Source organism: Brachyhypopomus gauderio, unplaced genomic scaffold (assembly GCF_052324685.1).
Source record: "Brachyhypopomus gauderio isolate BG-103 unplaced genomic scaffold, BGAUD_0.2 sc64, whole genome shotgun sequence".
Lineage (NCBI taxonomy): Eukaryota > Metazoa > Chordata > Actinopteri > Gymnotiformes > Hypopomidae > Brachyhypopomus > Brachyhypopomus gauderio.
In genome coordinates, this window is record NW_027506885.1 from 1,241,354 (window position 1) to 1,254,110 (window position 12,757).

Sequence of the window (12,757 nt, forward strand, 5' to 3'; positions counted from 1 at the left end):
CCCACACTGGAGATTCCATACTTTTTGCCAGGGGTTGTACACACACACAGAGGATGGACTGGGACCGCTGCCCACCACCGCAAAACCGGCTCTTTGTGCGTTTTAAATCTTTTTTGTAAATTTTTTTTCGATTAGCCTATATTAAAACTGACAACACACGCGAACACAGAGGGATACATTTATCGGATTAGAATTTGGTTCGCCAAAAAGTAAATGGTGCCAAGAAAACATATCGATATCGATGCAACGTGTCCAAAATGTGCGTTTCCCATTTCATTAGTTATACTGCACAGGAGCGCTTTGAGGAGAAATGAAACAGCAGGTCTCCTTGTACAACATCTACCACACGGAGCTCGAATCTGAAAAGAGCACAAGACAACCTTTGTGTATACTTGCTTGAATTCTATCTTAATATTTAATAGCATTTTAGAATCATCTTGAATGTGTGCTTGGTGGGGCTACTGGAAATATTGTGCAAGTGTTTCCCCCACAGACCCAAAAATACTTCCCAACACACAGCAGACATCTGCAAGAGTTCATACTCATTTTAAAATAATGCAGCCAAAACAGATGAGATTTGAGTTTGTGTTGTGTTTATGTAAACTGTTCAAAATGAAAGAAAATAAATCAAATAGTTTTTCCAGGTTTCAAATATTGAAAACACATTCACAAGCACTGTGCCTTGGCTTTTGTGGGTGCCACCTCTGAAACCGACATAACTGAACGTGCTTCAAGAGACCATACGTCCACAGTACAGCAACACTTCAGAGGGACCAGTGGTTGTAGAACAGTGTAGTACATACGTGTAACATACTGTATTAATACTAATGAATATATTACATCGGATTTGGGGAGCAAAACATTCACACGCATGAAAAGACCATTCACACCCTGTACAATTGAGACCAAATTTTAAAAGATTGAAAAGAAAAACCAAAACAAACTAAATAAACTACCCAAAATACTTTAGTTGGTCAAGTAAATAATTTACAGCTTTCAAACACACACAAACAAAAACAATCCCACATCTACACACTATACTGTGGTAACCAACCGGCTGTGTCATCAAAAGAATTTTTTAGCTGCTGCTTCCTGTTGGCTTCTGCAGAGAGAGAGAGAGAGAGAGCGAGAAGGAGAGGGTGAGAAAGAATGATAATGTGAATTGATGAAATGGGTGACGATAGTAATTGTTTTCCACATTCTCTTGCTCACACAGACACCTGACAGACTCACTTGTACATGACGTATCCGAAAAAGAGGAGCGTCTGAATCACCACGACAATCACAAAGTGTGTTGTGGAAAGGCAGGCGGGGAAAGGGGGCAGTTCAGGGCAGTTCTGCTTCTCAGCTGGAGCCTGCAGGGGAGAGAAGACACTGAACGTCCTCCTTTAGGACAACACGCTTAAAACACGGGAGAGAAGACACTGAACGTCCTCCTTTAGGACAACACGCTTAACACACAGGAGAGAAGACACTGAACGTCCTCCTGACAACACGCTTAACACACAGGAGAGAAGACACTGAACGTCCTCCTGACAACACGCTTAACACACAGGAGAGAAGACACTGAACGTCCTCCTGACAACACGCTTAACACACAGGAGAGAAGACACTGAACGTCCTCCTGACAACACGCTTAACACACAGGAGAGAAGACACTGAACGTCCTCCTGTAGGACAACACGCTTAACACACGGGAGAGAAGACACTGAACGTCCTCCTGTAGGACAACACGCTTAAAACACGGGAGAGAAGACACTGAACGTCCTCCTGTAGGACAACACGCTTAACACACGGGAGAGAAGACACTGAACGTCCTCCTGTAGGACAACACGCTTAACACACAGGAGAGAAGACACTGAACGTCCTCCTTTAGGACAACACGCTTAACACACAGGAGAGAAGACACTGAACGTCCTCCTGACAACACGCTTAACACACAGGAGAGAAGACACTGAACGTCCTCCTGTAGGACAACACGCTTAACACACAGGAGAGAAGACACCGAACGTCCTCCTTTAGGACAACACGCTTAACACACAGGAGAGAAGACACCGAACGTCCTCCTGTAGGACAACACGCTTAACACACAGGAGAGAAGACACCGAACGTCCTCCTGTAGGACAACACGCTTAACACACAGGAGAGAAGACACCGAACGTCCTCCTGTAGGACAACACGCTTAACACACAGGAGAGAAGACACTGAACGTCCTCCTGTAGGACAACACGCTTAACACACAAGACAGAAGACACTGAACGTCCTCCTGTAGGACAACACACTTAACACACAGGAGAGAAGACACTGAACGTCCTCCTGTAGGACAACACGCTTAAAACACGGGAGAGAAGACACTGAACGTCCTCCTGTAGGACAACACGCTTAACACACAGGAGAGAAGACACTGAACGTCCTCCTGTAGGACAACACACTTAAAACACGGGAGAGAAGATACTGAACATCCTCCTGTAGGACAACACAAGATACTGAACGTCCTCCTGACAACACGCTTAACACACAGGAGAGAAGATACTGAACGTCCTCCTGACAACACGCTTAACACACAGGAGAGAAGATACTGAACGTCCTCCTGACAACACGCTTAACACACAGGAGAGAAGATACTGAACGTCCTCCTGACAACACGCTTAACACACAGGAGAGAAGATACTGAACGTCCTCCTGACAACACGCTTAACACACAGGAGAGAAGACACTGAACGTCCTCCTGTAGGACAACACACTTAACACACACTCAACGTCTCTGCTGCGAAGCACGCTGCCCGTTAATTCACAAACAAACAACGCCTTCACAAGGACCTTTTAACACTGAAAATTAAATAATTCAAGCGAATGAGTTTCCGTGTGTTGAGGAGGAGACGTGATGGCACCTCCAGAGCGGCACACGCACCGTGTTTTTCTGGATGATGTACTCTACGTTCCTCTTGACCACATGCAGATGCTCCTTCACGTCGTTCAAGTGTTGGATGGTCTCGAACGAGCTCAGACCTCCAGCGTTACCCTGCTCAGCAACCTGATTCATGGATGCTGAAAATGTGTTTCTGTAAAGCCACACACACACACACACACATTACTTACTGCTCACCTGGTGTAGACGCTAGCGCACCAGCAGTAGCAGTCACCCCCATTAAAACACACGTTACCGCGCCAGCTATGTACACAAATGAGCAACAGGGAGTCTGCTGTCAAGGGTCATTTGCTTTAAAATTTTTTGTCTAATTCGCTAAAAATAGCGATAGAATCGCCAAGTTGCCAATACTGCTGCTTTATCGCCATTCACAAGTTGAAGCGCCTCACACGGCGCCTCATTTAGGGGGCCGAGGATGTTGTGACGGGGGGGGCTGTAAAACAGGACAAATCGATTAACTACCACGTCAAAAACAGCGCTGGCGGACACACATTCACACGACGTAGAACGGATGACGTGATTGTCTGAGGTGGACCTGCGGTGAGAGAGCGGAGACAAACACTACAGAAAATCGCACGAGAAGACAACGAGACACAGAGTATGTCCATCTGCGGGTGGATGGATTTACACTCCGGTAAGGATGGACCGTGATTGGGTCTTCCTACAGCATCCTGCCTGCTGCTAATACTCAGCAAAGTCTCATTTATTTCTCAACGGAGACAAAATGATTATACACAAATCTTCCTCGAGAGAAAGTGAACATTTGTACAACCTTTAATCCAATCTTCATCCCCAGTGTGAGGAATTATTATATTAGATGGAAATGTGTGTCTCTGGCAATAACGTTCACTCTTCAGCGAAAGGTCACGGCCTCTTTACACACACACAATCCCTATGATTATTCACACCAGAGAAGCACTTCAGATGGTCAGGGGCAAAACACTGCAGGGCAAACCACACAGCATAGATCCCAGCATGTGGTGGATTAACCCAAATGACCAGTCCAACACCCTAACCCAGATTACTACTGACTACTGGATTAGAGAGTCAAGTGTGGTAACTGGAAGTCGGGTGGGTGTGTGTGTGTGGCCCTCCCTCCCCACAGGTCGCAGGACAAGTTTCACAGGCAGTTTAATTGTGGAGTTTCAGTTATTTAAGTATGTCTAGATGTAGGAAGGTTTGTTTGTATGTAGAGTTATATTACTGAATATGTTTTAAGGGGGAAATGTGATTTTTTTTTTACTCCAAATGAGAGGGTTAGGTCATTAGGATGTAACATTGACAACCAGTACACACAAACATTTTAATCTGTTTCAACTCTGAGATAAAAAATAGCTTTAAAATAATATTACAAATACAATAAATGTTAAGAAGTCAGCAGTTTAGCAGAGGTGAGGGGGTATGCAATCGTCTTTGTCTTCGCTAATCTCCGGTATTTACAGTTAAGGGGTTTTATCTGCGATAGTTCGGAATCTAATCTCAAAACGATTCACAATTTGAGATTGTTATTGCGTATTAATCCAGAATTTCCACACCTGAACGCTAAAAACTAACAAAACAATATGCAATAAAAATATGGTGAGATTAAGCAAAACAACTTCTGATCCCCCTGCACTGTAATCATAAGAGTAAAACTGTATTTAATCTGGATTAAACAAGAAACTCTCAGGTCATAATGAATCCTTTGACTTGAACCGGACACACCAACACACAAAAAACATCAGAAGTTTCCATGCTGTAGTGTGTTTCTGTAAAGCACACCAGATACACCCCATGCTTTTAGCCCTCATCTCCAGTGACCATACAATCCTAACGCAGAGTGTTCACTATTTGAGGTGAAGACAGGGGCCAAAATAAACACAGTTGCTTTTTTGACTAGAATCACAACTAATGTTTTTAATAAAGAACATCGAAGTAAGTGATTCATTATCCAAAGGGACACGTACAGAAGCGTGTGCTCAGGGCAGCTGGCGGGCCGGACCGAGCTGCCCCACACACCCAGGGGTCGCCCTCAGTCCCACTATGTGTCGTGTCATCACCTCATTATTCTGAATACATGATCTTCTCATTTTAAATCAAACGTGTGTTTGCTTTTTACTCTCATTTTATAAGGCTTGACTTGCCTCATAAATGTGGCGTGGTGCATACACCCCATACAGGGGGTATTAAGAGTGGGGGTATTAGAGTGGGGGGGGGGGGGGGGATTATCATCAACAACAACACAAGGAAGATTTCGCTTCCAGATGTCACTGGTTTTGGGGGGGTGGAGACGCCTTGCCCGTTTTAGCCCAGATTTACCCACAATGCCCTGCCTTCATTTGATTGGATGAGAAAACTGGATTTGCCAGCTCGTCTCCAAGGAGATGCTCACCTTAGATCACTCAGAGTGCGAAGGATCTCCTGCTGGCTGGAGACCACCGTGTCCAGCTCCTGGCTGGGAGCCTGAGGAACAAGGACCATGTAAGAGGATGTGAAGGTCTCGTCTTCAGCGCACGCACACACACACACACACACACACACACACAGGGGTTGGGGGTCCTGGGGTCCTACCTGTCCTGCTGCCCCTCGTTTGGAGATCTCCTCCGTCACCACGGACACGTACCGGCGCTGCTCGTCCAGAATCATGGCCAGCTGTCGGTTCAGCTGTTTGATCTCCAGGTGGATGCGGTTCTGGCCCTCAAACACCTGCTGCAGCTCCCGCTCAACCACGCTGTCGTACATGTCGACTGGCCACACAGAACAAGGCGTAAGCAGGGGGCGGAGTCTGTCCCCCCCCCCCTCACAAAACAAACGCTCGACTTCCAAAACTACCTGCTATGAACTTCAGAACTAGGGAACAGTGTGTGTGCGGCTTAGAAAACGTGCACTTTATAAACCGCCATTATTCCTCTTGACTATGGCTGCTTCAGTCAGGACTCCCCCTCCCTCCCCGGCACTCTACGCCCAACGCTGACTCGCCCTGCAGGTTTGTGCTGAAGCAGGAGGGCCTGCAGGCTGTGGGGGGGGGCAGACTTACAGGGCTCCCCCTGAACGTCAGGGTGCTCCTTCTGAAACTCCTCTTTCTTTGTCTTGAGATCTTCTTGGAAATTCTCAAATTCTTTCTGGTACTTGTCCTGCTCCTCTTTGGGAATGTCTTGTTCAGGTGGGGGCTTCGCAGGACCAAACAAAACAGGCATTGAACACTCAGGGCGGGCCAACCGCACCACACACACTCCTACTCCAATTACGCCTAACAAAGGAATCAAGTAATTGGTGGACACTTATGAAATAAGCATGGAGGGGTCTTTGTAATTTTACTTAAGTGTGTGTGTGTGTGAGAGAGAGGGAGGGAGAGGAAAAGTGTGTGTGGTGGAAAAATATATACCAGAATTTGTCCAGGTTCAGTTAATCTGAACAGCAGGAAGGATAAGACATCGTGATCATCTGTAAACAACAATAAAACACATGTTCATATTCTGCCAACATCCTAGTGAGATTCCACCGAGTTTCCCAATTCAGGGTAACGTGTGTAAAATGGCTGCAGGTCAGTTTCTTCATTTACTGGCAGGCTTGGCCAACATTCTCTCAGCACTCGTGTTTCAAGTGTGAGGTTTACAGGACTAAAGGGGGGAGGGGCTGCAGAACACGTTGATTGGACCAGACCTGCTAATCCGCCCGTAGCAGCAGAGATTCCAAAAAATCCAACGTGTGGGATGATCATATTGTCCACTTTGGTGCAGAACTCGTAGTCCTCTTTTTCAGGAGTGAAGCCATTATTGATCCAGATCTGCGGGTAAAAACAAAGCATTATCCAAACGGTGGTTTGATCAAGAGGAAGCTCGAGCTCCGGGGCACACGTGAGCGGGGCCCCTCGAGGGCACACGTGAGCGGGGCCCCTCGAGGGCACACGTGAGCGGGGCCCCTCGAGGGCACACGTGAGCGGGGCCCCTCGAGGGCACACGTGAGCGGGGCCCCTCGAGGGCACACGTGAGCGGGGCCCCTCGAGCTCCGGGCACACGTGAGCGGGGCCCCTCGAGCTCCGGGCACACGTGAGCGGGGCCCCTCGAGCTCCGGGCACACGTGAGCGGGGCCCCCACGCGCTCCTGCCACACGTGAGTGGCCCCCCCACGCGCTCCTGCCCACGTTAGCGGGGCCCCTCGCGCTCCTGCACACGTTAGCGGCCCCCCACGTGCTCCGGCACACGTGAGCGGGCCTCAAACTACCAGTGTTTAGGCAGGTCTGTCCTTTTCTAGACTTAACCGACCCCCCAGCCCCTCGTACCGTCAGTGTTTTTTGGTAGTAGATGATTTTGGCGCGTATGGGGTAGGGCTTGTTCCGGAAGTCTCTGAGACATGTGCCAAGGGCTTGGGTGGACCCATCACTGCAGAGGAGAGAAACGCCACAGACAACTGCACAAATGGTCCAGAGATCAACCACACCAACCCTGAGCTGCACTGTGTGGTTACACTGATGAATACTGCGAAATATTGATTACACATGGTAAATAACACACACGCACAAAGATATAAACAGCCCTTCTGGAGGAGATCACATCACCCCCCTTCAATCATGTGTAATGATCCATACTAATCTCCTGAGATCTGTTCCCATGACGAGCTGTCATGGAGACGGAGTGTTTACTTACTTTTGATGGTCATACACTAGTTTGCCGTTATTTCCCACCACCACGATGGCTGGGTTGTTTTTCTACAATGACATTGTCACACAAACACAAGAACACTCTCTGATCACTTCTGTACCACTTCTGCTGAAGCACATTAAAGGTTAAAGCACATGGTTAAAGTAATGATGTAAAAAAAACTAATAAATCTGCCAAGATCGAAATCGGTATTCCCAGTGACAGATTCTGCACTCTACAACTCTCCACCTGTGACTGAAGTGTCCATACCAACCTTCCCATCATTGTCAAAGGAGTCGAAGAAAATTCCCACTCCGTTCCACTGGTCAGCAGCCCCGTAGACTGGACCTTCCAAACCTTGACTAGAGGTGAACCAGATCGCCTATGAACAGGAGAAGCACACACACACCATCGTCACTGGGTGCTGTTACTCTGGAATATGGAGCGAGGAATACAAGTAGCTTTCTCTGTGGGGAGCTGACTTGCACTGGACTAGTTATAAAGTCCAAGACTAGACCTAGAAGACCGTGACCTAGACGAGCCTTCCCTCATACACTCACTGCTTTCTGCCATCCTGTGATATTGGAAGGGGCATCACTAAAAATCAATGATATTCATGGTTGTCCCGAGTGCCAAAAGCACATGACCTACTCATTCCGTCTGGTGGGGAGTCAGGGTGTGTGTGTCCCTGTAAGGCCAGTGAGGCAAAGACAGGCGTCTCCATCCTGCACGTCCTCTTACCAGCCCGTCCGCCCCAGTCCTCCCACGTCCGGACACACGGAACGCCACCTCCGCCTCCCACTGGTTGAAGTCCACCGGAGACTTGGTCCACACCGAACCTCTCTGGCTCCGTAGTGAGGGTGTGATCCGGACCTGATCCATACTGGGAATCGCACCTGCAGGGAAGAACATCGAGATGTGTAGTCCACACTAGGGTTGCAGCGGTAACCGGTTTCACGGTATACCACGGTATTAAAATGCACGGTTATCATACCGTGTGCGTTTGCTTATTACCGGTAAAAAGCAAGCCAGCGGAGAAACTGACCCGCGCATGCGCAACTCCGCTCCGGTTCAGCTACTCAGCACACAGCAGTGAGAATGGCAGAAAGTGCATCAGACTTAACACATTTTTTAACAAAAAAAAAAAGCTAAACTAAAATCAGTGGCGAAAATGACGTAATCGCGGTGGCTCCGCCCGTGCGCGAGGGTCTCGCGCGCTGTCGATTCGCGAGGTCGTGCACCTCTCGAATTTTGTAACTAATGAACAAAGTCATGTTTGCAGGATTCATACACGTTTAAAAGGTGGAATTAAAACACTTGTACGTCACTTTAAAGGTCCGTTTCAATATTTCCCAGCACCTTAAACTTAATTAAGTTAAATATTTATACATATACTCGAAATAATTCGCTTTTTCATCACATTATTTAATGGTTGTTTATTTCCAAAACGCCCAATCTTAACGTCTTCACGTTCTCTCATGTTTCGTCCTGGAATTAAAAGAGGCTCGTATTTGTTAACGTAAGACAAAAGAACTGTGCGGAGTCGCTTGCTACGGTCACTAGTGAAAGTATAAACCTAGCTTTTTATGGTCCTTGCTTTCACTGGATGTGAAAGACGCTATTAATTTACATGCGTTCAAATTCTAACGTACCTGTTTTTGATATGTTAAAACCAGACTCGGTGTGAAAACCTTAAAATAGACATCTCTATTGTGATGATGTCAGAAATAAATCCTCTCTTCCTGCAGTATCTGTTATAGTTATAGTTGTATAGTTGTACTGCCAAGTTATATTCCAACTTGGCAGTACAACGGACGTTTACAACAGTTGTTGATCAGACACTGACCCAGGCTCAGTTTATCAGATATTAAATAATTTAAACTTAAATAATTGTACTGAAATCCATGATTTAGGTTTCTCTAATTTTGCAGTATTTATATAAACATGTGTACGGCTTATTTTTTTAAAGGACACATTTTGTATACAATAGTTCCAGGTTTCTACAATAAATAGTTAATTGAACAAAAATAACTTGTTGTAATTTCTTTAAGGGTCGGTGTATCTTTTAATAATATACAAACTAACTGTGATACCGTGATAACCGTGATACCGCGGTATTTTCTGAGACGGTTATCATACCGTGAAAATCTCATACCGTTGCAACCCTAGTCCACACACTGACTGGAGGACTTACTACACGCACAGGAGCCTTAAACAGAGGCACAACATGGTGGTCGCAGCACATCCCAGGACATCAGCAGAAAAAGGCAGAAGACACACCTGACTGGAAACACAGGAAAAGTCACAATCCTATCATGAACACTGGAGCTTGGGGAACTCTGAGGTGTGCAGAGCTGATGCCATATAGGATCTTTCTAGGATTTATGTAGGATCGTGGAGTCCCACTGTCACAGCTGTGCGTTTTGGCCAAGCCGTTACTGTCTTTAGCCCTATCAGAAACGGGGAAAACTACAGGGTTCAAAGGTTAACAATATTATCAGGAGAAAAGAACAGCTAGCCAGCCCCAGGCCCAGAGTGGCAGGTGACTGGAGGCTGTACATACCATACTGCAAACTAACTTCCTGTCCAACACACAGATAGCAAGAACTATGAAGTGTGCAGCGACACGAACACGTACTGCAACACACCCTCGGCATGCCGACGGTCTACCTGAACTCTTTAACCGCAGCTCATGTCAAGGAGGCCTGACTTTTTGTTTCGGACGCTTTTGTGTAGAGAACTGGCAACAGGCCCAGATTACTCAACCTCTCTAACAAATCACGGAGAGCGAGAAGCCCAGGACACACTCACTTCAAACACCACGGTCACCTCCTTCGTCACTGTAGCCGTATGAAGAATCATTTCACTTGCTAAAGGCTTTGGTAAATATAGAATAAAAGCTTCAACACCAAATTCACAACTGCTTTAACCGTGCCAAACGTGTTGACTTAAGATTCTTTAAATCACTGCACGGATTCTTTGCAATTATAACAGAATCTGATCATTGGTATTTTTAAACTATTTGTTATCTGGTTATTTGTTATAAGCCCACATGTGAAACAAATAAACAATCACTCCTTCATTTAGTTACATGTCAGGCAAGTTGGAAAAGAGTTTGTGATTTCTTTCAGATTATTCGGAGTAGTTTAACACCTAGAATCTCTATACCTCTATAGTCTCAATGGAGAGGCATTAAAGTGCGAGCAGGGGTAACACACCACAACCACTACACCTGTTCACCTGTCTACCTGCCCTCATGCCGTCCTGCATAACCCCAGTCCCCCCCCCCCGTCCAAACTTACTCCCAGTGTGCACCCAGAAGGGGATGGTTCCGTCGCTCTGGGTCAGGTGCGGTCCTTTAAAGCTGTATTTGTACTCGAAGCGGCGGTGCGGCGCGCTCCCGGCGTCGGCTGTGTTTTCCGCGCACACCGCGTGAAGGACGAGCGCTAAGATCAACAAACAGCAGCCGGACTGCTGGACCTTCTCCACGGACACCGCCATCTTTCAGCTCCACTGCTGACGTCGCGCTGCGCGCACGGCACCACGGGAAAGCCTGAAGGGCCAACAGGGCGCTCTGGGATTGGCTGGAGTGGAGTTGTGTGTAAGAGGAGCGCGCGGCTGCACGCTGCACGTGTATGCAAATATGCCTCCTGCATATTAACGAGGAGCGCGCCTCTAAAGTATGCGTTTCAGTCAGTGTGACTGCATATATGTTTAAATTTAAGTGGTTTACGTTTTTAATTAAAATGTAAACGCTATTTAGCGAATAAAGATATTATGAAACACTGAATTTAATTATTTTAGTAACTAAAACCAATTATATTATTATTATTGTTTTTGTTTTGTTCTTTTTGTTATTGCTAATGGTCGTTATTCTAGTTCTCAGGAATACAATCTTAGCTTTAGTTTAGCGCATAATTTGAAAGCTTATAGGAACTCTCAAAATGTCAATGAAACTCAAGTACCAAACTGCACGTGGGTTTGGAGAGCCGAGCAGCACGTGACCAAACCTCCCAGAACGCCTCTTATTTGATGATGCCTTGTTGTTCTGCTGATGTATGGCAACGCTAACTCAAGTTGCCTAGTTTTATGCCATTTTACAACCACATTTGGCCGTCTTGAAAGAGGCAGACCAAGTCACATTTTCCAGGTATACATAAAAAAGATTTAAAATGGCCAGAGAATGACTGTCCCATTTCACTGACTTAAAAACCTGGTAAATCACATTAATGACTCTTTTAAACCTAAATATAATATACCTAAATATAAAACCTAATATACTTGGTGTGTTTAAGATGATGAAGAAAGTGTCAGGTCTCAGGACCCTGGCTAAACTGTACTGTCCATCTGTTCTGCTGTTGGCGTCCTGCTGTCCGTGTATCCTGCTGTCTGTGTGTCCTGCTGTCCGTGTGTCCTGCTGTCCATCTGTTCTGCTGTCCGTGTGTCCTGCTGTCCATGTATCCTACTTCCACAGACTAACAGGAGATAGTACATACACAACGCGAGGTTGCAGGTATTACTTGAAGGGTTTTAAGTGGAATAATGGATCTTCTGTTTAATTAATTTGTTAAAACATTTATTTGTTTACTCTTTTATTTCTTATTTGGCAGTGACGGCACATCATATAATTTTCTTATGTTTGCTGAATACTGAAATATTTGCTATCCAGTTTTTTGAATAATTGGTCATGTGCATGACCTGAAAGACATTGCAGGTGGTGGGAGACGTGCCCCCCCCCTCGCCCACCCCCACGCTTCAGCACTAATGAGGTAGACTGGAGACTGTGACCTGTGCTCTGAGGTCAGCCCCAACCTGCACTGCTGCTGGTTTCTGGAGCCTGACACATTAAAGACACTAGAGCCCACATGACCCAGTGCCCATGAGCTGAGCAGAACACACCAATCTGGAGTGTGGAGCAGCCCTGCACTGGGGCAACTGGGGCAATAGCCCTGCTCTGGGGCAACTGGGGCAATAGCCCTGCTCTGGGGCAACAGGGGCAATAGCCCTGCTCTGGGGTAGCATATAAATCTACATTGTTATTTTTATTTATTTAATCGAGGTCTTGTAAAAATGAATGATGATGATCACAATTGACCAATTTTACAAAATTACCAAATGTGCCTAAATACCAATTTGTATGGCTTCAAATTCTATTTAAATGTTCCAATACTAGTTTAATAAATATTAAAAGTTTAGGACATTGATTATAA

The 12,757-nt window shown here is 46.1% G+C and overlaps 1 protein-coding gene across 1 annotated transcript; it reads right to left on the reverse strand.

The window, feature by feature from the left end:
* Positions 1-576: 576 nt before the first annotated feature.
* lman1 (lectin, mannose-binding, 1) lies at positions 577-11,108 on the reverse strand. Its single transcript, XM_076988842.1, has 13 exons — positions 10,850-11,108; positions 8,289-8,443; positions 7,822-7,929; positions 7,554-7,615; positions 7,190-7,289; positions 6,572-6,695; positions 6,294-6,352; positions 5,946-6,078; positions 5,480-5,655; positions 5,301-5,371; positions 2,912-3,062; positions 1,234-1,355; positions 577-1,102 (listed from the first exon to the last, which is right to left on the reverse strand). Exons 1-13 carry the CDS (start codon positions 11,046-11,048, stop codon positions 1,066-1,068), a joined length of 1,497 nt encoding a protein of 498 aa, XP_076844957.1. The 5' UTR covers positions 11,049-11,108; the 3' UTR covers positions 577-1,065.
* Positions 11,109-12,757: the final 1,649 nt, after the last annotated feature.

Coding starts and splice junctions, on each gene's coding strand:
- lman1 (XM_076988842.1), bottom strand. CDS start 11,048: ATGGCGGTGTCCGTGGAGAAGGTCCAGCAGTCCGGCTGCTGTTTGTTG. Junction 6,353..6,571: donor TGCTACGGGCGGATTAGCAG/GTCTGGTCCAAT, acceptor TGTTGTTTACAG/ATGATCACGATGTCTTATCC. Junction 3,063..5,300: donor CGCACTCTGAGTGATCTAAG/GTGAGCATCTCC, acceptor GTGGCTTTACAG/AAACACATTTTCAGCATCCA.